This window comes from Jaculus jaculus, chromosome 14 (assembly GCF_020740685.1).
Source record: "Jaculus jaculus isolate mJacJac1 chromosome 14, mJacJac1.mat.Y.cur, whole genome shotgun sequence".
Classification (NCBI taxonomy): domain Eukaryota; kingdom Metazoa; phylum Chordata; class Mammalia; order Rodentia; family Dipodidae; genus Jaculus; species Jaculus jaculus.
In genome coordinates this window covers 66625559-66653526 of record NC_059115.1, presented here as the reverse complement: position 1 = coordinate 66653526, position 27968 = coordinate 66625559, and the positions used below count along the sequence as shown (strand labels likewise).

The following is a 27968-nucleotide window of genomic DNA, read 5'->3' as shown; positions in this document are numbered from 1 at the left end:
CAGATTCACAAAAATAATAAAATAATTTATTTAATTTTATTATTTTTTTCTCAATTTTTATTAACATTTTCCATGATTATAAAAAATATCCCATGGTAATTCCCTCCCTCCCCCACTATCACCTTTGAAATTCCATTCTCCATCATATCCTCTCCCCATCTCAGTCTCTTTTTAATTTTGATGTCATGATCTTTTCCTCCTCTTATGATGGTCTTCTGCAGGTAGTGTCAGATACTATGAGGTTATGGATATCCAGGCCATTTTATGTCTGGAGGGAGCACGTTGTAAGGAGTCCTACCCTTCCTTTGGCTCTTACATTCTTTACGCCACCTCTTCCGCATTAGACCCTGAGCCTTGGAAGGTGTGTTCGAGATGTTACTCAGTACTCCAGTCACTTCTTTCCAGCACTCTGATACCTTCTGAGTCATCCCAAGGTCACTGCCATCTGAAAATAAATAATTTTTAAAGAAAGAGCAACGCATTTAAAAAAATGAAAAAAAAAAAAAGAATGATCAGAAGCAAGCCATCACAAATAGGACCTTTATTTGTTACTAGATCTGAATTTTTTTGTTTTTTCAAGGTAGGGTCTCACTCTAGCCCAGGCTGACCTGGAATTCTCTATGGAGTCTGAGGGTGGCCTCGAACTTGCAGAGATCCACCTAGCTCTGCCACCCAGCTAGATTTTTAACACATAAGAATGTGGCTTATGACAAACCAGGCAGGGTGGTACACATCTTTAATCCCAGCACTCGGGAGGCAGAGGTAGGAGGATTGCCGTGTGTTCGAGGCCACCCTGAAACTCCATAATGAATTCTAGGTCAGCCTGAGTTAGAGTGAGACCCTACCTCAAAAAATGAAAAAAAAAAAAGAATGTGGCTTATGCTGGTTGATGGCGCATGCCTTTAATCCCAGCACTCAGAAGAGTGAAGTAGGAGGATCGCCAAGAGTTCGAGGCCACCCTGAGACTACATAGAGAATTCCTGGTCAGCCTGGGCTAGAGTGAGACCCTAAGTGGAAAAACAAACAAAACAACAACAACAAAAAGAATGTGGCTAGTATCCACCAGCTCTTTCAACTCTAACACGTGTCTCCTCCCAGAACTAAGATGGTAGCCGTGCAGCTCCATGAAGTTCCCAGCTTGAACTTAGGCTTCTTTAGCATCTTCTTTTCTAATGAAGAAATCATGAAAGAATGAATAGACGGGCCTTTTCTCTGCCTTCCCCAGGGCTGTTGAGATCAGTTTATTAACACTGCAGACAGAAGCCTGCACCTCGGGTCATGATTCCCAGCATCTTCTTCTGGATCTGAAGGATTTGCTGATGCTGAGCACAGGCACACTTGTGTGCCTCACTGATGTGTTTTCAGTAGATACAACACAGAACAGATGAAGCAAACGAACCACTGGTAGTCTTGATGTCCATGCGAGCTTCAGTCACAGTCTGCTGTTTTTTTGACCATGGGACACCTTTTGTCCCAGGTAAGATCAATGCCATGGAAATCAGTCAGACAGTTTTTGCCCTCGTCACCTTCACGAATTAGCTCAGGTTTTCTAAATGCAGCTTCGTCGTTCTGCAGATAAGCAAGTCTCATGTCAAACACCTGGCCCCTGAGCCCACCAGATGCAAGGATATGAAATAATACTGAACTTAGCTAGTACTTTCACATCATACTAGTCTTTCTTAGAAAATGTATCAACCATAAATAAATAGAATGGATCAACCACTTTCTTCATGGCTGCCTTTGTAGGGCACATGTTCTTGCCCTCCACCATGGTGCTGCTCAGAGGGCCAAATGGGTGGAAATGTGAGTGTGCCCCTGTGAAAGAGCTTTCCTGGCAGACTTACCCAGTGATTCATCTCACTGCTAGCTGCAAGAGATACTGAGAAAGGTGGGGTTTTGGCAGGGTACAGCACCTCTCTGTATAACGTTGGAAGGAGTGGGAAGAGGAAGATGGATATTGGATAGATGACCAGTAGTGTCTCACATTTATTCTTTAAAACTGTACATATTTCGTACCCTTGAAAATACTGTTACTATATAGTTGGTATTCATTTAGTTTTGCTAACTTTGTTTCACTTTTGTTACTTTTTGTTCTTTCTATTCCTGCCTAGGGCATTTTCTTCTGCCTGCAGAATTCCCCTTAGTATTTAGTATCAGTTTTTGTTTGTCTGAAAAGTCTTCATGTTTGAAGGAGGCATTTCCTGTTTGATAGAATTCTAGACTGTCAGTCATCACTATCAGCAACTTGGAAATGTCTCCCTGTCGTATGTAGCTTCCTGTGTTCATCTTGCGCAGTTTTCTTCTCTCCCACTTCTTCCCCCAGAGACTTTAAGATGATACATCTGATTGTCAGACGTGTGGCCATACACCTGCTTCTGGGTTCATTCTTGCTCAGCTTCTGGGGCTTCTCAATCTGTTACTTGATGAATTTCATCTAATGGTGAAAATTCTCAGGCCTATCTCTTAAAATACTGCTTCTTCCCATTCTGTCATGCTTAATTCACTTTCAATCTCCAGTTACATATCAATTGAATCAATCCATATGTCTTTGATGCTTTTCTCTGTTTTCAGTCACTTTGCTTTTCTTTTACTTCATTCAGTCTGTTTTTGTCTTTTAGTTCCCTAATCCTATCTTCTCTGTGCTCTATGTGTGTTAAAACCATCCATTGAACTTTTAGTGTCATTATTATATGTTTCAGGTGTAAACTTTCCATATGATCTTATTTTACACATTTTTTATTCGGTGCTGAAGTTGTGGTCCTCTGGCTGACTCCGTGACAGCGCTGAGTCATGTTTTCTTTTAAGCCCTAGCAGATGCTCTAGTGCACGGATCTCCTACGGGGCAGCCCCTACTATCTGTACTTTTTCCTGGCTTTTTTTTTTTTTAATTTTTATTAACATTTTCCATGATTATAAAATATATCCCATGGTAATTCCCTCCCTCCCCACCCCCACACTTTCCCGTTTGAAATTCCATTCTCCATCATATTACCTCCCCATTACAATCATTGTAATTACATATATACAATATCAACCTATTAAGTATCCTCCTCCCTTCCTTTCTCCACCCTTTATGTCTCCTTTTCAACTTACTGGCCTCTGCTACTAAGTATTTTCATTCTCACGCAGAAGCCCAGTCATCTGTAGCTAGGATCCACATATGAGAGAGAACATGTGGCGCTTGGCTTTCTGGGCCTGGGTTACCTGACTTTGTATAATACTTTCCAGGTCCATCCATTTTTCTGCAAATTTCATAACTTCATTTTTCTTTACCGCTGAGTAGAACTCCATTGTATAAATGTACCACATCTTCATTATCCACTCATCTGTTGAGGGACATCTAGGCTGGTTCCATTTCCCAGCTATTTTAAATTGAGCAGCAATAAACATGGTTGAGCATGTACTTCTAAGGAAATGAGATGAGTCCTTTTTTCCTGGCTTTTGATCTTGCATTGCCTTCTCACTTACTAATTTTAAAAAATCAGTAGTAAAATTTTTATTATGGAGAATTCAAACTATCTAAAAGAGGACATGTATATATTAAATGCTCTTGTACACACCTCCCCGTCTCAACAATTGCTAGCACATAGTCATCATTTATCCATACTACTAGCTGTACTTTGTCCTACTGATTTGTCTTAAAGCAAATTCATAGCATTGTACTCATAAACTATAACTTTTTAGTATTTATCTTTGTCTCTGTTTTACATGTAAAACCAGTAATTCTTTTTTTTAATTTTATACTTAATTTTATTGTCTGGAAATGAGAAGATAATCAATGAACAGGGCCAAGTTCAGATGGGAAAAAAAGGAGAAAATGTTGAGCACAAGCTATTAGAAGTATGAATGGAAATGCTAGAATCATATTTTTTCTGATTGTACCCTAGAATTTCCTCTCAATTTGAGCTAAATTGTATACTCCTTATGTACAAGTCCTGCATAACAGCCTTAATCCTGTATTATGTAAAACCAGTAATTCTTTAACATAATCACATTCAGCTAATATTTAAACTTCTTAAGTTGACTCAGTGGTCCCAGTTACTTGGGAATTTAAAGCCAGCTAGGATATCAGGGGGTGATGGAGAGATAGATGGATGGATGGATTATAGAGAATATGAACTAATCCAGCTCTCTGAAACTTAACACTAACCCACAAACCTAATGCAATCTCAGGTGAGCCTAACTCACACTAAAGAAAGCATGAATATATTCATGAGAGTCATAATTCCAAGACATAATGACCTCCAGTAGACCTCATCACCTCTCAGTACCATTATAATGGAAGTCAAAGAGGCTGAGAACAAATGCAAACCCTGACACCTATTCTTCCTTTTATTCTCAGGGGTTGGTCCTGGCCACCTTGTCCACCAGTGCCACACCAACTTAAAACCATCTTTAAATGTATTAAGCACTCATAGTGTTCTAGGCTTCTGTGAGAAAAGAAAAAAAATGGATGCACTGGTGTTTTTTGTTTCAACTTGACCTTGGGCCTTTTAGTACCCCATATGTTGAAGCCATTGCTTGTTTAACTCCAAATACAAAGTTGGCACAGTTGTGATATTAGCACTCTGTCTTTTCTAGGCACAGATATCTTAGTTTGTGATTTGTACACAACAGGATTCATGAATCCTGCTTAAAAGGCAAGACAAGAATTAATTTCAAAAACAAGAATCAGAGACTTTTAAACAGGAAATAAAGACAGGAAAAGAATAAGAAAAGAAAAAAATGTTAAAGATTTTCTCAATATCTGCCCCAAATAGGCTGTCACCCATTAGTCAAGCCACACTGATGGCAAACAGATGCCTACAACTGATGTAGACATACCATGATGAATCTTCCAACACTTGTGTAGTGCTCAGCACTGGGCCCTTCTGAGCACTTTACTAACTCATTGACCCAATTTCCTGGCAAACCTTTGTTGTTGTTGTGCATGGTGTGCTTGTGTAGGCCAGAAGTCTACGTCAGACGTTTTCCTCTATCACCTCTTACCTTATTGACAAATTACCTTTTATTGACAAATTTCATACTTGTACATAAAGGTATTTTGATCATAATTCCCTCCTTAACCTTATTTTCTGTCCCCTCCCTATGTCCCTGTTCCGTTGAACTTCCTTTTCTTTCCAACTAGTTTCTTTTTTCATTTGATGTCTTTATTTATTTATTTATTTATTTAGACCACCTCCATCATCCGTGACAGACTGTTGATGGGCCCAGTACTGTGCAGGTCTTGTGCAGGCAACATCAGCCACTGTGAGGTCATGAATGGAATCGCCTCCCATGTCCAAAAGACCATGTTCCAAAGCTCCCCTTTCTATGCTGTCGCTCTTGCATTCTTTCTACCCCCTTTCCCAGTGTTCCCTGCTGTGGAGATCATGATGAAGATGTCACATTTAGCACTAAGCATTCTACAGTCACTTATTCTCAGCACTTGGATGAGTTTTGAGTCTTCCCAGTGGTCACCACTATCTGCAGAAAGCACATTCTCTGACCATAGTCCACTTTCTGTTTTGAGACAAGGTCTCTCAATGTCCTGGTGCTCACCGATTGGGTTACACAGGCTAGGCAGGAAGCCCCAGGGTTTTTCCTGACTCTGCCTCCTCAGCACTCAGATTGTTGGCCTACCCCACCCCACCTGGCATTTTGCATGGGCACTGGGGATCCAAACTCAGGTCCTCATGTATGCAGAACAAGTAGTTTCCCATTGATCCATCTCCCAGCCCTTGTCGCTATTGTTGTTGTTATGGTTGTTGTGTTTGTTTTCGGGAATTCACTATGTAGTCTCAGGCTGGCCTCAAACTCATAGCAATCCTCCTACCTTTGCCTCCCAAGTTCTGTGATTAAAGGTGTGCGCCACCATGCCTGGCGTTCACGTTTTTTGGGTTTTTTTTTTTTTTGGTTTTTCGAGGTAGGGTCTCACTCTGGCTCAGGCTGACCTGGAGTTCACTATGTAGTCTCAGGGTGGCCTCGAACTCTCAGCGATCCTCCTACCTCTGCCTCCCGAGTGCTGGGATTAAAGGCGTGCGCCACCACGCCCGGCTTCACGTGTTTTTTATCACTATAATGCAAGTCAGAGATAGTCAAAATCTGAAAGTATGCATTTCTCATAAATTAAAGATTTAATTCTAAGAAAAACAATATGCACATTTACTTCAGTGTTTTGTTTATTGTGTGACTCAGGTCCTGGTGGCCTCTGTGACTATTGTCATATTCCAGAGTGAAAGTAGAGTAAGGAACTGTTGTATTCTCTTATCTCTGGCACCTCTCCACCAATTTAAAAGAATGTTAAATTTACTTATAAGTGTGTGAGGGGGAGTATATGTTTATGGGTATGTCAGGCCTCTTGCCACTACAAGTAAATGCCAGACACTTGGGCCTTTTTACATCCAGTTTATATGGGTGGTTTGGAAATTGACCCGTGGGCTAGCAAGCTTTGCATAGAAGTACCTTTCACTGCCGAGATATATTCCCAGCCATTGCTACCCAAACTATTAAATTTCTTATCACATCTCGGTAATAAATCTTTGGTATAAAATCTCTGAGAGCCAGGCTGGAGAGATGGCTTAGCGGTTAAGCGCTTGCCTGTGAAGCCTAAGGACCCCGGTTCGAGGCTCAATTCCCCAGGACCCATGTTAGCCAGATGCACAAGGGGGGGCACACACATCTGGAGTTCATTTGCAGTGGTGAAGGCCCTGGTGCGCTCTCTCTCTCTCTCTCTCTCTCTCTCTCTGCTTCTTTCTCAGTCTGTCGCTCTCAAACAAATAAATAAAAATAAATTTAAAAAAAAGAAAAATAAATCTCTGAGAGCCAATTCTATGCTTGTTTGACACAGGCCCTTCCTCCATCTGCTTCCTTTCACCTGTTTTAGTTTAGAAACCAGGTTCCCTGTCACATCACTTCTGTGACATGAGTAAGCATCACACCCCTCTTCAGGGAAAGTGCATCAGTTCTTCTACATGATTAATTCCTCTACTTCCTCCTTACATCAGCTCTGCAGGCTAAGGTTAGGGTGTGGCGTGGTGATGTGCGCCTTTAGTCCCAGCTACCTGGGAGGCTGAGGCAGGAGGATTGCCTGAGCCCAGGAGTTCTAGGCCAGCCTGCACAATATAGCTACATCATGAAAGAAAGGAGGAGGGAAGGAGAGAAGAAGTGAGCAAGAAAGGAAAAGGAAGGGAAGGTAGGCAGGCTTGTGCTTAGCACTTTATCTTAAAGTGCTCCTGACTTACTCATCACAGTCTCCTTACTCCTGTTTTACAGCTGGTGGGCCTGAGGCTTGGACAAGTTCAGCAGGCTGGCAATGCTCACACTGCCTTTCCAACTCCGAGGCATGCATGTTCTATCTACCCTCTTTTCTTTTATTCTAGGGAAATGAGTTTGTTGCTGGTTTATGAGCCCGGCAAGGGCCACTTTGGTTATCCATGTAACTTTTATGAGGCACCCTCAGATCTTCCTCATGATCTGCTCACCACGATCACAATGAACTAAATCCCTTTCATTGCTTCCTTTCCACAGGGGCTATGCCATTGCTAGTAGCAGTGACGACCGCATGAACGAGCCTCCTACCTCTCTGGGGCTTGTGCCTCACCAGGTTAGTAATTTGATCCTCTGGTGCACTGGTCAGTGGTCACTTCACCCTTTTGTCAGCCCAGCCCACTTCTCCCACTTCTGGTATTGCAGTGGGCAAGCTGGGTCCTGAGAGAATCTCCCATTATGCAGATTACCACAGAAGGAAATCAAGAACACTGCTAGTTTTGATTCCATGAACAATCTGACCAGAACCTGCTTCTTGCAGTAGAAAAAGGCTTCAGGATAGCCAGACTGCAGCCTAAACTCCAGCTCTGCTTTTTTTTTTTTTTTTTTTTTTTTGGCTTTTTCTTCCCTGGGCTGCTCTGGTGTGGTTCCTACACTGCCATATTAATCGGAAGTCCCAGCTGGTCTAGTCTTGAAGCTTCTCAAGGCCTTAGATCTCATGTGTCAGACTTGAACCCACCTGGTAGGCATGGAGACCATGGTAGAGAGGTGACAGGACAGCAGCAATTTGTGTCAGTACAGTACCCAGTGATCTCCCCAAGCTGGAAGCCTTTATGGGCAAACCATTAGAAGCAAGCAGTGCCCACCCCCCAAAATCCGGATGCTTTTTAAGAAATAAAATATTTGGGGCTGGAGAGATGGCTGAGCGGTTAAGGTGCTTGCCTGTGAAGTCTAAGTACCCATGTTCAACTCTTCAGGTCCCACATAAGCCAGGCACACAAGGTGACAGAAATGTGCAAAGTAGCATGTGTGTACAAGGTAGTGCACACATCAGGAGTTCTAGGGCCGGAGGCCCTGGTGTGCCAGTTCTCCCTCTTGTTCTTGCTCTCTCATATTAAAAAAGGACAGTCTGTTGAGCTTGCCTCAAAAAAAATAAAAATAAGATATTTTGGAAACAAAGCAGGGGATACCCACCTGAAAATCTTGGAGCCTCTTCCGTCATTGTCATTGCTCCCTTTGGAGGAATGAAGAGGTTCCCATCTGAACTTTGGAAAATCATTCCTCTAAGTTCCTGTGTGTTCTAGCCTAGAACATGAAGAGGTCCCTTCAGTGTAGTGGTGATGGTGCCTGAAAGATTTAGTTAGTTGTTATTTAGTTATTTGTAGTGCTGGGAATGTAACCCAGGGCATCACACATGCTAAGCATCTGCCCTGCCACCGAATGGCAGCTGCACCCTCTGTGCCCATCATTTGTATATGCATGGAGAGACCAAGAGAGCAGAGACATCCCTTCTGTTCTGTGGTTTCCTCTCCTGTCCAGCCCAGCCCCATCTCTTTCCAGGTATTGTCACTGAGTTGGTGAACAAGCTGTGAGTCAACCCCAAACTTAGCACCATAGTCATTGTTCTCTCAGAGGTTTTGTGGGTAGAGAACCCTGGGCTGCTCATTGAGAGCCTAAGTTTCCCACTCTCCTCCAGCCCTTTCATCCCCTCAGCTGACCGTGATAGACCTATCAGGTCTCAACCATTTGCATGTCAGTGAAAGCAGATGCTTTAACCTCAGCTCCAACAGTGCCTGTGACACAGCCTTGAAACCCACAGAACAGCAGGAAAGGTGGCTTCCCTTCACTTACGAAAGTTCATCTCCACCAGCACATGTCCAGCAGGCTGGGCAAACTGTAGTCACCTGCATACACACAGGCGCACAAATGCACATGCTTGTGCACTCGCGTGCACACACACACACGTGCACGTGCCTAGGCTGCCCTCTGCTGTCTATGCCTTCATATCTCATTCACATCTTCTCCAGGTTACTCCACCCCTCTTCTGTCCTTGAGCTGTGCCCTCATCTCTTTGATGAATTTCGTGCTGAGAAGGACCTTAATTAAATTTTCAGTCATGCCCCTGCACTAGTTTCCTTCTGTAAGTTAAGTCCCAGCAGTTGTAGCTTTCTCAGTGCACAGGCCAGAGGGCAGAGCAGCCTCTTTAGAGGAGCAGCCAATGTCAAATGCATGTGCCCGTGTTTTTCAAGTGCTATGGCAACCTACCCCACTCCCCAGTATTTATCCCCATTGAGCCTGCTGATTGTTTGCCACTCACCAGTCCTTCCAGCTCTCTCCTCCCTTGCAGTTGCCTGAAGGATTATTTTGGTTGTTGGCCATCTCTTCATTTGGCCTTTTCAAAAGCTGAAGAATAACACAGCCATATACGGGAAAAGCTCTCTCTCTCTGTGTGTGTGTGTGTGTGTGTGTGTGTGTGTGTGTGTGTGTGTGTAGCGATTAGTTGCTTACATTATTATTTCAACTTCCAAGCCTTTATTTTTAGCTACATTGTAAAAAAGAAAGTGGAGAAAGAACTTTAAAAATTAGCCAGTGTTTTGTAGTCCCCATTTAAACAAGCTTGTTTTTTTTCTTTTTCTCAAGTGGAGTGAGTCCATTTATGCAACTGTGTTTTGATTAGAGAAACATCATTTCCACAGAACACCAGCCTGTGTTGCAATGCCCTGTTGCAGACTCAGCATTTCCCCCTCCTCCTCCCAGCTCTAGAGACAAATGATTTCCTGTCAGAAGGAAACTGGCTAAACCCCTTTGTGTATGTTGCTTGTAAGGAATGACCAGTGAAGTCTCTGGGCTAGTTTTTTTTCTCAGTGCCCCAAGGAGAGTGTTTATTAATTGGCTCCTGCACATTGAGGTGTGGTGGAAAAGAGAGCCACAGTTCCCCACCCCCCAGCTCCTCATTGTGTAATGTGGAGAAAGTTCCTTGACTTTCCTCTGCTGTCCTCTGGGTGGGACCTTGGGAGGCCTGAGGCTTACTCAGTCCCTCCCTGGGGATCACAGACAAATTAGCCCCTTCCTGAGATCAGCCAGGGACTGCTTGATTAGACCCTGAAATCCAGTGACATTCTGCCCAAAGAGACCTGCATTAGATTTGAAAACTGAAAATCATTTAATGTGAGAAAGCGTAAGCTACTTTTTGTTTTTTCGAGATAGGGTCTCGCTCTGGCCCGGGCTGACCTTGATTCACTATGCAGTCTCAGGGTGGCCTCGAACTCACGGCCATCCTCCCACCTCTGTCTCCCGAGAGCTGGGATTAAAGGCCACCACGCCCAGCCCAAGCTGCTTTTTATATTTAAAAAGAGTAGATTTTGTTTCTTTGTTTGCTTTACAAGGTAGGATGTTCTCACTCTAGCCCAGGCTGACCTGGAACCCACTTTGTAGTCCCAGGCTGGTCTTGAACTCACAGCATTCCTCCTACCTCTGCTTTCTGAATGCTGGGATTAAAGGTGTCGTGCTACCATACCTGGCTGGCTTTGTTGTTGTTTGTTTGTTTTTCTTTTTTAAGGTAGGGTCTTACTCTAGCCCAGGCTGACTTGGAGTAAAAGTGAAATTTTTTTCAAAAAAATATTTCACTGATGCATAAAATGTATACGGGAGCTGTGAAGATGGCTAGTCGTTAAAGTGCTTGATGAACAATCTGGAGGAGCTGAGTTCAGACCCCCAGCACCCATACTAAAGCCAGGCATGGAGGCACACACCTGGTATCCCAACACTGCAGGATCATCAGGGCTTGCTGGCTGTCTAGTCGAATTGGTGAGTTCCAGGTTCAATGAAAGACTCTGTCTCAAAAAATTAGGTGTAGAATGATTAAGAGAGACACCTAATATTGACTTCTGGTCTGCACACACAACTGTACTCACACACATACATCCCACACACACAAAAAAAATGCAGATAATCACACAAATTAAGTATATTACTTGCTGAAGAATCACAGCATGAACACACTCCTGCGCTTAACACCCAGGTCAAAAGGAAATGATGTCAAGCATCCCTGAAGCCCCTCATGCTTCTCCTGGTGCTCCTCCCTCAGAGAGGTGAATATCTCTTGCCTGTCTTCTATTCTACACAGGGGCAACTTTTGCCTGACTTTGCACTTCCTATAAATGCATTCCTATCTTATGTACCCTCAGTCTAGCTTCTTTTCTTTGGAAGAGAACTTTTTCAGTGTAGTTCTTAGTGCAGTAGTAGTGTTCCATCTGCTTCCTGCCAACTGACATCTTTTATTTGAGAGAGCAAGGCCAGGTATGATGGCCTATGGCTGTAATCCTGGTGATTGGAAGTAGAGGCAAGAAGATTAAGAATTCAAAGCCAGCTAAAATCCTGTCTAAAAAGGGAAGAAAGGGGGTAAGGAAGGCCAGTCATTGTATTAGCTACTCTGCTTGTTGCTGTAAAAAAATAATTGATAGGAGTAACTTGAGGGCAGGAGGATTTATTTTACTTCACAGTTGAAGAAGGGGTGTAGTCCACTATAGCAGGAAGGCATGATGGGGAGTGTGGCTGTCACATACAGGGGTCAGGAAGCAGAGAGGAATGAATGCCGGTGCTCACCTGGCTTTCTCCTTGCCCATGGGGTGATGCTGCCCCCATCAGGGTGGGTCTTCCCTTCTCAGGTTAAACCTCTATATAAACACCCTCACAGACAGTCCCAGAGTTGGGTCTCCTAGACAATCCCAAATCCCATCAGGTTGACAGTAAAGATTAACCATCACTGCTGTCTTTTCCTGGCTCTGAGGTGATGCCTGAATTCTGCCAGGTTGAGGCCTTCTGGTTCTTTGGTGGGAGACCCTGTTCAGGAGTTATAAAGTGTGTAGGACTCTCCTGATACTCCAGAAATTTGGTCTGCAGGCCCTTAGAGATCCTGACTGACAGGATTTAGTAGCCTATAGGCCTGTTCACCCTTTGCTAGAACGTATCAGAGGGACCCTGCACAAGCTGTACAAATACCTGGACCCTGCCTTATCTTGTGGACTAAGAAATTGGCATTTTGTGTTTGATGAAGGCGCTCCTTCCTGGCTCTAAAGTACTGGTGAAAACAGCCCCTGAGTATGCAGCCCTTCTCTGGGTTTGTATGTGCCAGCCCCACAGTTTCCTTGAACTCTTGGATTCTTTCTTTTCATTCATTTCAGAGAAAAAGAATAAAGCCAAAACTATGGCTGAACCTTGGGCCTAGGAAGCCTATGTGAGAGGCCCAGCAGATAGAGCATGTTGCACGCTGGTGTTCATTTGGCCTGTCTGCTTAGGCTGAAATACCCCTTCACATTCCCCTTCCCAATCTACAGGCCTTCTGCTCTTTACAAAAAAAAAAGTGCATGTGTGCAAATGCGTGCATGCACACATGTTTAGGTGTGCATGGGCAGTCAGTTTGGCTTTGAATAGGAGGTGGCTGGGAAATTGAACCCAGGCCAGCATGTCCCCAGTCCTACCTTTTTGCTTTTCATAAGGTCTTTTACTGTGAATTCAAGTTCAAGAATACTCAAGTTCAAGTGCCCTGAGAAATAAACAAAAATGAACAGAAGCAGCAAGAGCACACTGCCTGAGATGTAGCCCTGGAAGAGGAACCTCCCTCCCCTATGGCTCTGTGGCTGTCAGGTAGATGGCACTGGGAAAGGCAGGAAAAGTGGATGGGTACTGGTTGCTATGGTTTGTGACCTAGTCCTCCAGTCGTCCTCCTCTGTCCAGCCATCCTAGCAAGTACTTCCCAAACACAGACGCTGCCCAGCACTTTCTGGTCAGAGACGGCAAGTGAGCATATAAGCTTGCCCCAACCTGGTTGATCCCCCTTGCTCTTCCAGTGAGCTAAGGTGTGTGTGTCAACTGCTGTCTCATTTGTGGGGAATAAAACACCAGACCAGAGGCAGCTTAAGGAAGGAAAGGCTTTATTTTCAGTGTACGGTTCATCATGGTGGGGCAAGCATGGCAGGAACAGGACACTGGCATCACATGTCTCACCAGCAGGGAGAAAAATAGAAAAGCAAGTGGGGCTGGACTAGAAAACCTTAAGGTCTGCCCCTTCCTCCAGCAAGGCTCCACCTCCTTAAGGCTTCATGGCCTTGCTGAATAACGTTACCATGTAGGGATTAAATATTCAAATATATGAGCCTATGGGAAACATTGTACATTCTAACCACTGCGGTGGTAAACATATCCCAGGCCATTTGGGTATGTTCTGAATGACAGAAGGGTGCTGAGTACATGATCTAGCTACGCCTGGGCTTCCTCTGTGAGGACAAATCACAGGGAAGGTGAATGATCAAAAGCAGCTCAGGTCATACATGTCTTGTCCCAAGAGGAGCCAGGCCTCATGTCAGTGATCAAAGGATAGCTGTTTTGCAAATGCTGCTTTCTGGGTGAGGCTTCCCTGCTTGGAAGCTGCCATGGAGGAGGTAGCTTTCTGATCATTCCCACTGCAGTGGAATCTTAAAAGTAAGTAGCCTCATGTTCTCTTACGACCTCACTTATGACCAGAAGGATGTGAGGTGGCTCCAACTTCTGGTCCTCATCATTGTGTGACCTTGGGCAGGTTTAGTTCTCTGGACCTCATATTTTGTACCTGAGAAATGGGGTAACATAATAAACAAGCTTCTGGAATTCGTGTACAGATTAAAGTATATCTATGAGGTATTTGCTAAGTTTTGAGAACAAGACACCAGTACATGCTGGTTTTCTTGCACTTTTTATTAAAATGGAGGCTTATTCTCTCAACAGGAAGAATCATGAAACTTGGGAAGCTATGAGTGAATAGGGAGTGGTTGGGTTAGCGCCACTCTGCAGTCTTTTCTGAGGATGATGCTGGCTCTCTTCCAGCAGAGTTCTTGAGCCCCTCAGAGGCTGCTGGGGTGGGGGAAGCGGAAGCTGTTATCTGAAACAAAGGCCTCTGTGGCACGCCTAGGGATTTTGCTATTGCTAAACTCCATTTTGGCATGGAATTCGATTAAGACTCTTTTCAACATCCAAGATCGATCTGGAGTCTGGAGCTCGTTTTTATTTATGCAAGCTCCAAGCTCTAGAAATCCTGCCAGGCCTACAGGAAACTGAGATGAAGTCCAAGCAGTGGTTTCTCCGGGTCTGCTGGCTGCCTCCAGAGTGCTGGGTGGTTTTTTTTTTTTTTTTTTTTTTTTTTTGTGGGCTGTGGATCTTAGTTTCCCATGGAGGTGGGCTGGGCCCTGAAGTCCATTTGATTCAGTATTTGTGCAACCATGGCCCCAAGTGGGTGGCCCAGAAAGGCAAGCACCCCTTCTACTCCCCATCTTATTTATTTTGTATCCGACTGGGCAAAATCGATTGAAGATAATTGAATTCAACTGATAGTTGTTATGCTATTTATTGGTTTCGTGTTTGTTTTAAAGGGTGTTTAAATTCCTCTGTCGTCTTTTCCTTCATCTTCCTTCTCCTTTCTTCCCTCCCTTTTTCCCTTTCTTCCTTCCCTCCCTTGCTTCCTTCTCACATCCTCTTTCCATGTTAACGTTTCCACCAGGCTTTAGAGTCAGAAAAACAGAATTCTAACTCTTGGTCTTGCAACTTGTGAGTTGTGAAGCTGGGTCATTTCTCTGAGGCAGTGAGGTGCCATACCACCTTGAAACTTCCCAAGAAGCCTCCAGGGTGTTTATGTGAAGGGGAGAGGAGTGAGTACTTTGGGGGAGCCAAAGGTACCTAAACTCTGTAAACTGAGAAAGGCCGGTGCACCTGTGATAGAGAGTGAGGGTGCCCTGTGGAGGAGGCAGGGATGTACTTCAGCCCAGCAGCAGCAGGAAGCTTTTGAAGGGCTTGGCATGACATGGTAAGGCCTTGATGCTACCTAGAGAAGAGACCTGAGTGTCCTGGGTCTAGAACTGGAGACCTTTGCCGTAAATGAAAAGATAGGGTAATCCAGGGGTTCCCTCCGTTCACTGATCTTCCATCTGAGACATCTCTGAGCCATTCCAGAATACACATTTCACAGTGGCATGCTATGAGACAGCATACCCACAGCTCTTCAGGTAGGCACAGAGCCAGACTCACTCTTTGCAAATGAGCACTTTAACTGCTGAGCCATCTCTCCAGCCCCAGGCTAGCTCTTCGAACTGACCTTTGAGGTTTCTTTCAGAAGGACCCTTGACTGCAAGTCCCCCACACTCCAGCCCCCTAGCCTAAAACAGGTGGTTGTGCCCAGGAGCAATGCAGAGCTAATTAGATGTGCACAGGTGTGCATGATGAAGCCCTGCCCTCGTGCATACTGCGAGCAGCCAGGTGGCTATCACACGGCCCTTTAAAAGCTGATGCTGACCACTTCCTATCGCTTTGCATTATGCCTTGTGCCAATGGCAGGATCTCCTGCCTTCTCAGGCCTTTAAGCCAAATCCAGGACAGTCCAAGGCAATGGACAGCAGGGATTTCAGGATTTCACCTCTACTCCTTTGCCCTTTTGGGCCCAGCACTGAGAGATGCTGGGTCAGGAGCCAGGAAAGTTCAGGTATTTCTGCTCAGCTACATCATCCCCAAGTGCAGTTGTTAGTGTTCAAGGGTAGCAGAGGTTTACTTATTTAGAGTTAGTTTAGGCAGTTTTTTTCTGGGCTGGGACTTTTGCTCAGTGAGAGAGCGCGTGCTTAGCATGCACAAGGCCCTGGGCTCAGTGTTCAGTGCAAAAAACAAATGAGTACATTTTCCTCTAGAAAGTTATAGAAGACAACTATATTAATTATTTGGGGACAGAAGGTCTAATAGTAGCAGGTGCTTTTCACTCTGAACCTTTGTGTTTTGAAAATATCAAAAATCAAAATGCATCTAAAAACTCTGGCATAATTTATGTCCCGTAACTGCACATGAACAGACGCTGACAAGTGGGCACTCCTGTCTCACCACTACCGAGGAGATGTGCGACATTCCTGTCAGTCACCCCAGCAGTCCCTCTGCGCTGCTTCCCCTTCGAGATCCTCATCCTCAACCCAGGCAGCAGCTAATCTGGTTTCTGTACGGCCTGTTGGCATTTCCTCTCTAGTGTGTGAGAGACATGTGCAGGGAGGCAGCCAGGCTTGGCCCTCAGCCGCTAGGCTGGCCTTGTGTGGGTGAAATTGGCACCCCACCATAGGAATGGGGGATGGATGAGAAAGATATTCAGAGGTGACTGTTGAAAGGACGTTAGAAGTTGGGCTGGGATATAGCTATGTTTTTTGCTTTTTTTGTTGGTGAGGGGTTGCTTCAACATTTTATTGCACTTTTAATATTATACAACTTGCTATCTAAAACATTGAGAATGCTAGTAAGACAAAGACAACTAAAACAGAAAAGCTAAACATATAAATATGTCTTCTGGCTGAGGTAATACCATATAAGATTCACTGATAAATTTTGTTACTCTAATATAAAACTTGGTACTATATTAGTGATAATGATTTAAACGTAGGACATTATATATTCAATTTATGAGAAAAAGAGAAAGAGGGAAGAAAAAGGGAGAAGAGAATAGAAATAAACTGCTATGTACAACTACTTGAGGAAGAGAAAACAGAAATACAAGCATTAAGTAGCCCTCAGATCCTAGTGTAATGTGAATTGTTACCAAGGACGTTTATTTTCCTATATAAAATTTTATATATGATATATGTATAATTGACAACTTTCATGATTGTAAACAATATCCCATGGTAATTTCCTCCACTCCCCATCATATCCCCTCCCCCTTAAAGCCCTGTCTATAGCAGCATGAGAACCTGGGTTACATTCCCAAGACCACAAGGTGTTTGTGGAGGAAGGGGATTTTTTTTTTTTTTTTTTTTTTTTTTTTTTTGGTTTTCTGAGGTAGGGTCTCACTTTAGCTCAGGCTGACCTTGAGTTCATTATATAGTCTCAGGATGGTGGCCTCAAACTCATGGTGATCCTCCTACCTCTGCCTCCTGAGTGATGGGATTAAAGGCGTGCGCCACCACACCTGGCTATGTCATGTATTTTTATAGGAAGAGTTAGATTTTTGTTTTTTGTTTTTCGAGGTAGGGTCTCACTCTAGCCCAGGCTGACCTGGAATTCACTATGTAGTCTCAGGGTAGCCTCGAACTCATGGTGATCCTCCTACATCTGCCTCCCAAGTGCTGGGAGTAAAGGCATGTGCCACCACACCCAGCTAAGAGTTAAATTTTTAAAAGCTCTTTAATTGCTACAGTAAAACCAATAAGAAATAGGGTAATAAAATAAGAATGAAAGTAAGTTATATGTATCCCCAGAGTTAGATTCAAGTTTTTTTCCTATGTAGATAGCAAAATAACTTTGATATGGCTTTATAAGCCCTTTTATTTTATATATTACTCTAGTACAGGCTAAATAAAGTAGAAGATTGGTGCTTTTGTTGTTGTTTTGAAGCAGGGTCTCATTCTAGCCTAGGCTGACCCAGAACTAACTTTGTAGTGTATGGACTTGAATTTGTGGTGATCCTCCTACCTCAGCCACCTGAGTGTTGAAGTTAAAGGTATGTGGCACCATAACTAGCTTTTTTTTTTTTTTTTTTTTTAAGAAACTGGAAAGAATTCTGACCACTAGCAGGTAATGGTGAATTTGGGGATGATATAAGTGATGTTAAGAATCAAAGACTTAATGTTTCACCTGGTGGAAGTTACCCAGGACACTGTCAAGTGTCCAGACCCCTCGGACTGTAGCCTTGGGAATCAAGGTCCAGGGATTCTTCTGATAGCACAAGTTTAGATAAACGTGGGACAAGACTCTTGGTCTGTGTACTCTGAGCATGCCTAAGCACAAAAGTCATGCTGATCCATTGTGTGTGCTCAGGATGGAACCAGGCCTTTGGTTGCTAAGCAGGTCCTCTGACCCTGTGCTACAGTCCCTCAGTCTGGAACACACCTTTAATTTGATTGTGAATTGGGGCCCAGCCATTTTAAAAATGATGTGAATATATTTACTAGGATTTTCATATGAGGTACCTCAATTTTTGGTTGCTCTTGAGAGTTCTGTGTGTATGTCTGACTTATAAATTTTTTAAGTAATGACCTCTGCTCTTTAAGTTTCATACGTTTCTTGTCTGGCTAAAGGAATGCAGACATACTGATACTCAAAGCATTCATAATATAGGTTTTAAAGACACCAATGATGAAGAAGGGCTTCACTTGCCTGGAAAATGTGATTGGTGCTAAGTTGGAGTATTTCTGTGGTGTATCTGGCACAAGTTCCTCTGTATAGTTGAGATAGGAGTATTTTGTCAGGCTTTTTCTTGCATTCTCTCTCCATTCATTTCATGATTTTTTTTTTGAGAGGTCTTCTCAGCAACTTAATGTGTTGTGGGTAAAAACAAATACTTCAAGTTGTGTCTTATCCTCTGGAAGTAACAGGGATTTTACAAACAACCATGATAGGTGTGGTCAAACATACCTGTAATCGCAGCACTTGGAAGGCTGAGGCTGGAAAACTGCAAGTGCCAGGCCAGGTTAGGCTACATAGTGAGACCGTGTTTCAGACATACTCATAACAGCACATAATGGTATCCTAGACTAATATAATCTTGAAATAGAACAAAATTGGAGAACTCACGGCTTCCATTTGTACAGACCTGTAGTCAAGATGCTGCAGTGACTTGTATACAGATGGATTATGAACCAAAGAAAAAAAAATGATAGCCCAAAAATTCATTCTCAAGTTTCTGGCTGGCTGGTAGAGAAGATCTTTTCAGCAAATAGTCCGCAGCCCGGCCTGCAAGCGCCTGTGATCCCAGCTCTTGAAGCAGAAACTAAAGGAGCATCACAGATTCCAGACCCCTGTGCTACAGAGACCCTTTCTGAAAATCAAACAGCCCTGCCCAAACTGAATTTCTATATGCAGAAGGAGGAATTTAATTCTTCTGTCTCATACTATATATAAGTTTAAATTGATTACAGACCTAAATATTAAGCTAAACCTCCTAGGAGACAACATTAGAAATGTTCATTACCTTGGACTTGACCCCAAAAGTCTAAACACCAAAAGAAATGATAGGTACATAAGAGTTCGTTAAAATGAAAACCTCTGTACTTCAAGAAAACAAAAAGACCATATAATGCAAGGAAATATTTCTGACTTCTGTGTCTAATAAGAAACTTGTATCCAGAATATGTAAAGAATTTATTATCTAGAAATAAAAATATTAGTAACTCAGTTTAAATTTTGGTTGCATAGAATGTGAAATGGACATTTTTCCAGCAAAGACATAAAAATAGCTAAGAACCCTACGGAAAGATGCTTGATGTGACTAACCATTATGAAACTCAACCCCACAGTGAGATGCTGTATCGTATTCACTAGAATGGCTATGAGAGATGATGACACGTGTTAACAAGGAGGTGGGGAAACTGGTACCCTTCTGCTCTGCGAGTGGGAATGTAATATGGTGTGGTCACTGTGGAAAACTGACAGTTCTTCACAATCTTTCTATCCTTGGTTTATACCCAAGAGAAATGTCTGTCTCTGATGACTGAATAAACAAATGCAGTATATGCCTAAAGTTGAACATCATTTGGCAACCAAAAGGGATGATTCCATATGTAAGGAATATGCAGAAATGGCTAGTCAATGAAAATAATAGGTTGTTGACATCTGAGAAAAAGACAGAATGAGGTTTAATTGCTTTTAGACTCTGCATTTCTTTTGGGGGTGATGAAAATGTGAAATTGGATAGTGGTGATGGTTGTACAATTGTGAATGTACTGAAAATCATTGAACTGTGTGCTTTAAAGGATGGTTTTTTAAAGATGTATTTATTTACTTGAGAGAGTGGGTGTGTGCGTTAGGGCCTGCCATGGCCTCTGGCCACTCCAAATGAACTCCAGACATGTGCCGCTGTTGTAGACAGATCCCCAACGCTGGGAGGAAGGCATTTATTTCAAGTTTACAGATCCAGGGGAAGTTCCATCTGAGGCAGAAGAAGCTGGTTCCCTTTCACAGAGAGAAAAACCACCCTAAAGGAACAAACACAAAACAGTCAGCAAGCAGGACTCCCAGAGCTCAGAGATCGCTACATACCTTTGGGCTGGAATTTAGATCTGCCCCCAGCACACCTTTGGGCTGGAACCCAGGATCTGCCTCCAATCATGCGTCCTTTAGCCAGGCAGTGGAGATCCAAGTTACAAGTTTAAAAAAAAAGTTTTTTACATGAGAGAGGGAACGGGGTGGGGGGAAGAGGGGAGAATAGGCGCACCAAGGTCTCCAATCAATGCAGATGAACACCAGATGCATGCGCCACCTTGTGCATCTGGTTTATGTGGGTACTAGGGAATCGAACCAAGGTCCTTTAGCTTTGCAGGCAAGCACCTTAACCGCTAAGCCATCCCTTCAGCCCCAAGTTACAAGTTTAATCTTAACACCTGAGTCTATGGACTTTATAAGTTCACATCCAAACTACCACAACTGCTTTGTATATCTGCCTTTACTTGGGTACTGGGGAATTGAACTCTGGCCAGCAGGCTTTGCAAGAGCCGTTAACTGCTGAGACATCTCTCCAGCCCAATAAGATAGATGTTATGGGATATGAAGCATAGCTTGTTAAACCTGTTATTCATTAAGAAAAACAATTTGAGTTGGAGAGATTGCTCAATGGTTAAGCCACTTGCTTGCAAAGCCTAATGACCCAAGTTCAGTTCCCCAATACACACATAAAACAAGATGCACAGTGGTACATGCATCTGGAGTTCTTGTACACTGGCTGGAGATCCTGGCACGCCTGTTCTCTCTCCCTCTCTTCCTCCCTCCTCCCCTTCTCTTCTATATCTCTCTGCTTGCAAAGAAATAAAAATATTTTTTAAATCCACCAATTATTATATGAGGTGTTTTGATATAAAGATCAGAAGAAGGATTTCAGGGGATGGAGATGTCATTTCTGGGTTGGTTGGTGGGCAGATTGGGGATGTGAAAGCAGTGTTGTAACTGAGTGGCTTTAAGGAGGGTGGGGCCTTAACTAAGCAGCTGTTATCAAAAGGAAGAGTTCCTGTCACTGAAGTCAGCCTGGAGCAAGGTCAAGAAATCATGGATGTCCCAGGGATAGAGTTGTAATTCATCCTAGCATTTTTGCAGAGCTAGGAAAAGATTAATCTATAATCCCAGCACTTTGGAGGCAGAGGCAGGAGGATTGCATGATTTTGTTCTAGGTTAGCCCTGGCTTCAGTGTGAGACCCTGCCTCAAACAGCAGACATAAAACAAAACAAACTTCAGCTGGGAAAGCAGGTTGGGCCAAAGTCAGGGGACTTTGAGTTTGAGTGTAAGGAATTCTCTGCTTTATTTTGTCAACTCCAGGAGGCCAGTGGAGTGTGGCAGACCTCAGCTGAGTTTTAGGAAATGAGTCCCTGGCAGAGCTTGGCGAGTGTAGGGGAAAGAGACCCTGTGTGCAGGTACCAGGAGGAGTCAATGGCTCCTTCAGGATGTTCTCTTTTTAAGTTATCTAAAGCTGGAATTGCAGTGGTTATGTTCTGAACCTTACGATGCCAGCTTGGGGAACCGGCAAGTTCTCTCACACACACAGACCTTATTCTTGCTCATTTCCGGAGAAATGAATCACCATTTCCTAGTAAAGATCTGTGTCGTGTTAAACAATGGGCACTGGCCCATGCCCGGGCTGTCCATCCACCCAGGCTCATTGTTCTGCTCCTCACCACCTGTGCTGCTGTTGCTAGTTGTTCTCTTTCCTTCCTCTCCGTTCTTGCTGTAACTTTCACCTCTTAACCAGGCCACTCTTGCCATTCCCTCCATTGCTGCTCCCCACCTCCAGTTATAAGACAGCTTAGCCAAGAAAATTGCAATAGGAAAGAAAGCACAAGAGAGAAAACAGAATGAAGGAAACTTTTCCTGAAACATGTGGAGACACAATTGTTTGGGAATTTAATGGAAAGTCTGCTAGGTAGAATAGTTGCTAGAACGCTAACTTGGCTGTGTGGGAGACTTTATGAACATACATTGAAGCCTGTAATTTTCAAAGTGCAGGAGCTCAGCATTTCCATTTGTGACTGGCAGTTAGTCCTTTCTGTTCTGTTGCTGTCGCCTCTTGGTATCTTGAAAAACTGACTTAGGACCCTGACTTTGCCTCCTATGCCTTTTATGAGCCACTCATACATTCCTGAGGTACAGGAAATTAAAAGCTTGTCACCTTTTCAAAGGTTCACAAGGAGGCTAGCTTTATCCCAATTACTTTATTAGTTCTACCCAAGGGCTCTTTTAGGTACAGTGAAATTGCAGAAGGACATCTGGGAAAGAGCCTATAGATGTACCCTTTATGGTTAGGTTTTCCATAGGTAAGTATGCACTTTCAGTCAGACTGTTTGTAGTGTGGGCATGCGCATGGAGCTGTGTACACTCACAAAGGGCTCTCTATCTCTAGAGTTTCAGGCTTGCATTTATTTGAAGATGGGTGTTGACAGGATGGCTATGGTCTAAAAGAGCAGGTAGACTGGTTCTTTTGTTCCTTTTTTTAATGTTTTATTTTTATTCGTTCATTTATTTGACAGAGAAGGGGGGAGAGAGAGAATGGGCGCACCAGGGCCTCTAGCCACTGTAAATGAACTCCGGACACATGCACTCCCTTGTGCATCTGGCTAATGTGGGTCCTGGGGAATTGAACCTGGGTCCTTTGGCTTTGCAGGCAAGCACCTTAGCCACTGAGCCATCCCTCCAGCCTATCTTTTGTTCTATTCTAATAAACTGAGTAAATCTGTGAGGAGAGGCTATGCTTAGTAGGCCTCTAGCCCTGGGCTTAATCCCCAGCACAAATAAATCTTGTGAGGAGACCTAATATAAAAGACAAAAGTTGTGTCATCTGGAAAGAGGGTAGCAGGAAGCCTCAATGCACACAGGTCTGTACTTTTAAAAATATATATATATATATATATATATATTCATTTATTTTAAGAGAGAGAGGGGGAGGACAGGTAGGTAGAATGGGCACACCAGGGCCTCCAGCCACTACAAATGAACTCCTGTTTCATGTGCCACCCTGTGCATCTGACTTTCGTGGATAGTGAGGAATCAAACCTGGGTCCTTAGGCTCCACAAGTAAGTGCCTTACCCACTAAGCCATCTCTCTAACTCTGAAGGTCTACTTTTGAATCTTAGCTTTATTGTTACTGTTTACCTATGTCAAATTGCTTCACCTTTCTGTACTTGAGGTTTGTCATTACAACATGGTAATTGGTAAGGTCAAATAAATAAGCTCACTAGAAGATTCATATTGTCTTGCTCATTACAAATGTTGAATTCTGTGGAGACTCTTGAGGTTTTACCACTGTTAATAATCTGTCACTGTTACAACGCAAGAGGTTGAAGCTCTTGTCTGAGCAGACCGATGCATTGTTGTATGCGGTCTCAGTCAAGGTTGGGGCAACCTGGATAGTGTCGAGTGAACTCGTTGCAGTGAGGCGTTTCTGCTCAAGGTGGCACTGTTCCTCCACCAATGGTACTGCTACACAGTTTTTATCTGTAAATTCTGTGCCTGGCAAATCACTGTCTCTGCCTTCTCTCATCCCCCAGGCTGCTTGCCTTTGTGAGACCCCACCAATATAAATTGTGGAAATGTGCACTTATCCTGTAATCTCTATAATTTCTATATAAGAGATGCTCAGAGCAGCTAGACCGGGCTTTGTTTTGCTTTGGGGTTCTAGGATTGGGACACAGGACCTCTGCATGCAAGGCAAGACATCTGTTGCGAAGCTCTGCTCTAGCCTTCTGATCTGTTCTATATTCAGAGACATTTGTTAACAATACAGTATATAAGCCATCTTGTTTTTTTTTAACATTTTGGAGCAAATTTGCTTTTAGCTCTTAAATATTTGAAAATCTTATATGACCTGGTTCCTAGTGGAATAAAAGACCCAATTTGTTTCTCCTCCAAATCAATTGCAATACAAAGGAAAATGCTCACATTAACAGTCAGGGATCCTTGCCACCCACTAGACATGCATTTTCATAGATGTGGTCCATGGCATGCTTGATGGGAACTGTTCTGTTTGTTTTCAGATCCGGGGATTTCTGTCACGGTTTGATAATGTGCTTCCTGTCAGCCTGGCATTTGACAAATGTACTGCTTGCTCATCCAAAGTAAGTCATTTTGCTTCTAAGGGACACTCTGTTGTTGCTTGTTTGTTTTTCAGGGAGCCTATCAGTATTGGACCTTATCCTTACTGGCCAGGTCCATAAACAACTGAGGTCTCTCTGTTGGGAACAGGGAGTCATAAAGGTTGCAGTCCTGTTTCCATTGCACTGCCTTCATTTCCCCAATAAATTTAGGCTTCTGGGATACACAAGAGAGACTGGATTAGACATTTTGTCAGTACTTGCACAGTGGTACTTTGGGCTTGATATAACTGGTTCCTTCCCAGTCTTCTCTCCTTGCAGCCTACAAGCACAGGCCAGTTTTCAAGCACTGTGCAGAAGGCGGGGCTTCCAGGCCCTCCTGCCTGTGAGTCTTTTGGAGATGTTCATGACAAAGGAAAAGTAAACAGAGATTAGGGGCCTGGACTGGGAGCCCATAAAAGGTCCCTTCCTCTTTGATCTTCCCAACAGCTCTAAAAATAGAGTAGTCTGTTGTCCATTGTAATAGGAACCGGCTGATGTATCTCAAAACCAGGGAGATGGCATCTTGTGTTTAAAGCTTTGAGATACTGTCTGAACCCTTCTTACATGTATACTGTACGTGACAGCTGATTTCCTTCTGATGTCCCTTCAAGCCTTCCAATGCCCAGCAACTTAACCTGGGCTTTTACAATTCTCTGTTGTTGGTAAGCAAAAGCTCCAAGTTGAAGTGGTATGCAGAATATCCTGGGGGTTGCTTTCTCACCCCAGTGGCCTTTCACTTTCTCTGCTCTGCACCTTGCATGTGGCAGTGCCCAAGAAATTGAATTCTAGGAAAAATCTGTGAGTTGACAAGCATCAGTTGAAAACTTAAAAAACAAAATCCTGACCAGTTTGTCTCCAAATGGAAGTGAGATTTGATAAACTATGTTGATAAGTTGGGTTAGATCTCGGTGCTCAGCAGCTGAGAGGAAATGAACCTATCTTATGTGAGGAGTTGCTGTGCCTGGGCTGAGAAGGAAAGCTGATTATTTGTCCCTAAATTTTCCCTGAACAACTTCTTTCTACAGTTTCTCTAAAGTATCCTGTGTCCACTCAGGTGGGAACTGGGGGTTTCTACCCGCACTCTGCTTCACAAGTGCAAGTTTTAGGGTCATTTGCTTCTTTCTTAGTGACAAGGTCTCTCTCTCTCTGTGTATGGCTGAGCTAATTGGTCTCAAAATAACTTGGTAGTATTAATTTTCAAATTTAAATCAGTTGGTACAGGTGCCAAAAGTTTTTCTTTGGCCATATGTAGGTCTGGCTAGTTGATAAAATGAACCTAGTTGGGTGTTTCTGAGTAAAATGCAAATACTCCTTCTTCCTTGTTCTCTTTCTAATTAAATTAGCCCATAAGATACTGTTTATGAATGAATCACAAGCATGGCAGCTAACTGGGGCCTCTGAAGCTGTTGAAGAGAGAATAGCTTTGCATTTTTTCTTTCACCCTTAGTGTAAACATTAAATGCAGGTATCACTTTTTTCTTAGCAGAATTATTTCCTGTTCTGAGTCCTGCTTTACACAAACATGCTAGATGACTTAATAGAAGCTGACTTGGATTTTAACAGCTGCACTATTCCCATAGCGATCACTTTTCATGTGGTTTGGGGATTGAGTTTCCTTTGTGCTGAAAAGGTTGCTTCATTGGTGCCCGCGCTTCCAGGAGAGCTCAGCATTTACTCACTTGGCTACCTTCTTCACCAGTATAGGCGCATGTCATTCTCTATTATCTGCAAGCCCAGCATGAATACTTTGAACAGACAGATCCAATTACCTTTCATCTGTGCGCACGTGTGTGTGTGTGTGTACGCATACTTAGCATGACACTTTTTATATTGAATCATATCTCAGTTGATGCGGTTCAAAAAATATACTTTGGGGCTAAAAAATGACTCAAAAATATCTCTTTTGATATTCATGAAATGATTTTTTAACTGCTTGTTAGCTTTTAGCATTGTGCTCCCCCCTTTCCCAAGACTTTGGTCATGTGTCTTGATTTAGTCACAAATACAGAAAGAAAGACTGGGGAGGTAGGATCAGCTCTGCTGGGTAATAATGCCATTGTTTATCAAAAGCTAATTGTGGGTGCTAGAGAGATGGCTCAGCCACTTAGGCACTTGCTTGCAAAGTCTGAAGGCCCAGGTTTGATTCCCCAGAAGTACACACATAAAGTCAGATGCACCCAGTGTCGTATGCACCTGGAGTTCCTTTGCAGTGGCAGGAGGCCTGGCTCTCACTCTCTGCACTCTCACATGTTCGTTTGCGCCCTCTCTCTCTCTCTCTCCCTCTCTCTCTCTCTCTCTCTCTCTCTCTCCCCCCCCTCTCTCTCTCTCTGTGTGTGTATGTGTGTGTGTGTGTTTGCATATAAATATATATTATATATAAAAAGCTAATGATGCTGCGCATGGTGGCGCACACCTTTAATCCCATCACTTGGAAGGCAGAGATAGAAGAATTGCTGTGAGTTCAAAGCCACCCTGAGACTACACAGTGAATTCCAGGTGAGCCTAGGATACAGGGAGACCCTACCTGAAGGGGAAAAAAATAAATTTTTTTTTAAAAAATGCTAATGGTAATAAGTAGTGTGGATCTTTTCATGTAGCCCAAGGTGGAAAATACAGCCCTCTCTTTGCTTCAGCAGCAGGGAGGGGCCAGTCATACCACAAGTCATTTCTTACCCTATTTGTTCCCTGCATAGGACATAGCCAAGTGAATTATTCCATTTTACAGAGAAAAAAAAAGTTAACCTCAGGAGGAGGTGGGTGGTAAAGGAGTTGCTTTTGTTTTAATTTCTGTTTTATTGTCTCACAGAACTTCCTAAAGTGACTACATCTGCCACTGGCAATTGGAAAAGCCATATTTGGAGTTTACATGAGTTATCTTTTTGGTTCTACAGTATTGAAAAGTTCCTACTAGAGCAAAAAAAAGTGTAATTTTGAAACTGGTATTCTTAAAAGAATCTCAATGCATTGAGTTTTTTAGCAATAGTCTTTCACATAAATGTTTTTATAGTTGCAGTAGCTTTTAAATGACTTTGTTTTGATACAGCTTTAGTCTTACAGAGAACTTAGAATCATATAAGGCAGTCGTGTACAGCCTTCAACACATTCTGTAATCGGTCCCATTTCTTACCCCCCTTCCTGCTTCCCACCTTGCCCAGGGGCTTCTGTCCCTCTTCGGATTCTTCTTGCAGTTTTCCAGGAACAGATATGGCATTTATTTAGTTATCATGTCTCTTTGACATCCCTGCTAAGGTTCCTTAGCTCTTTTTTTCTTAACCTTGACCTCTTGACATATTGCCATTTTTTTTTTTGTAGAGTTGCCTTTGATTTGGCTTTGCCTAGTGTTTCCTTCTGATTTGATTCAGATTATGAATTTTTGGAAGGAATACCAAAGATGTGATGTTGTTTTTTTTGTGTGTGTCAGGAGGCATATGTTGTATTTTATCTCCTTTGGTGATAGTAATTTCCCCATTTCCATGTTTGTAATTCCATCTCCCAATAGGAAGAAACCTGGTTCCTATTATCCTGGATATATTTACTTACTTCCTCCAGTCTAGAATACACAGTAGTTTCAAAATTGCCAGTCTGTACTACTACAGGAATGAACCTAGTAAGAAGA

At 43.2% G+C, this 27968-nt stretch overlaps 1 protein-coding gene across 1 annotated transcript in view; it reads left to right on the top strand.

Moving 5' to 3' along the window:
* The window catches only part of Atg7 (autophagy related 7), a 130758-nt gene that overhangs the window by 50132 nt on the left and 52658 nt on the right, over positions 1–27968 (top strand). The window contains exons 15-16 of the mRNA XM_045133389.1: positions 7510–7585; positions 24254–24334. Of these exons, the coding sequence (XP_044989324.1) occupies positions 7510–7585; positions 24254–24334 (157 nt within the window). The remainder of the gene's footprint in view (positions 1–7509; positions 7586–24253; positions 24335–27968) is intronic.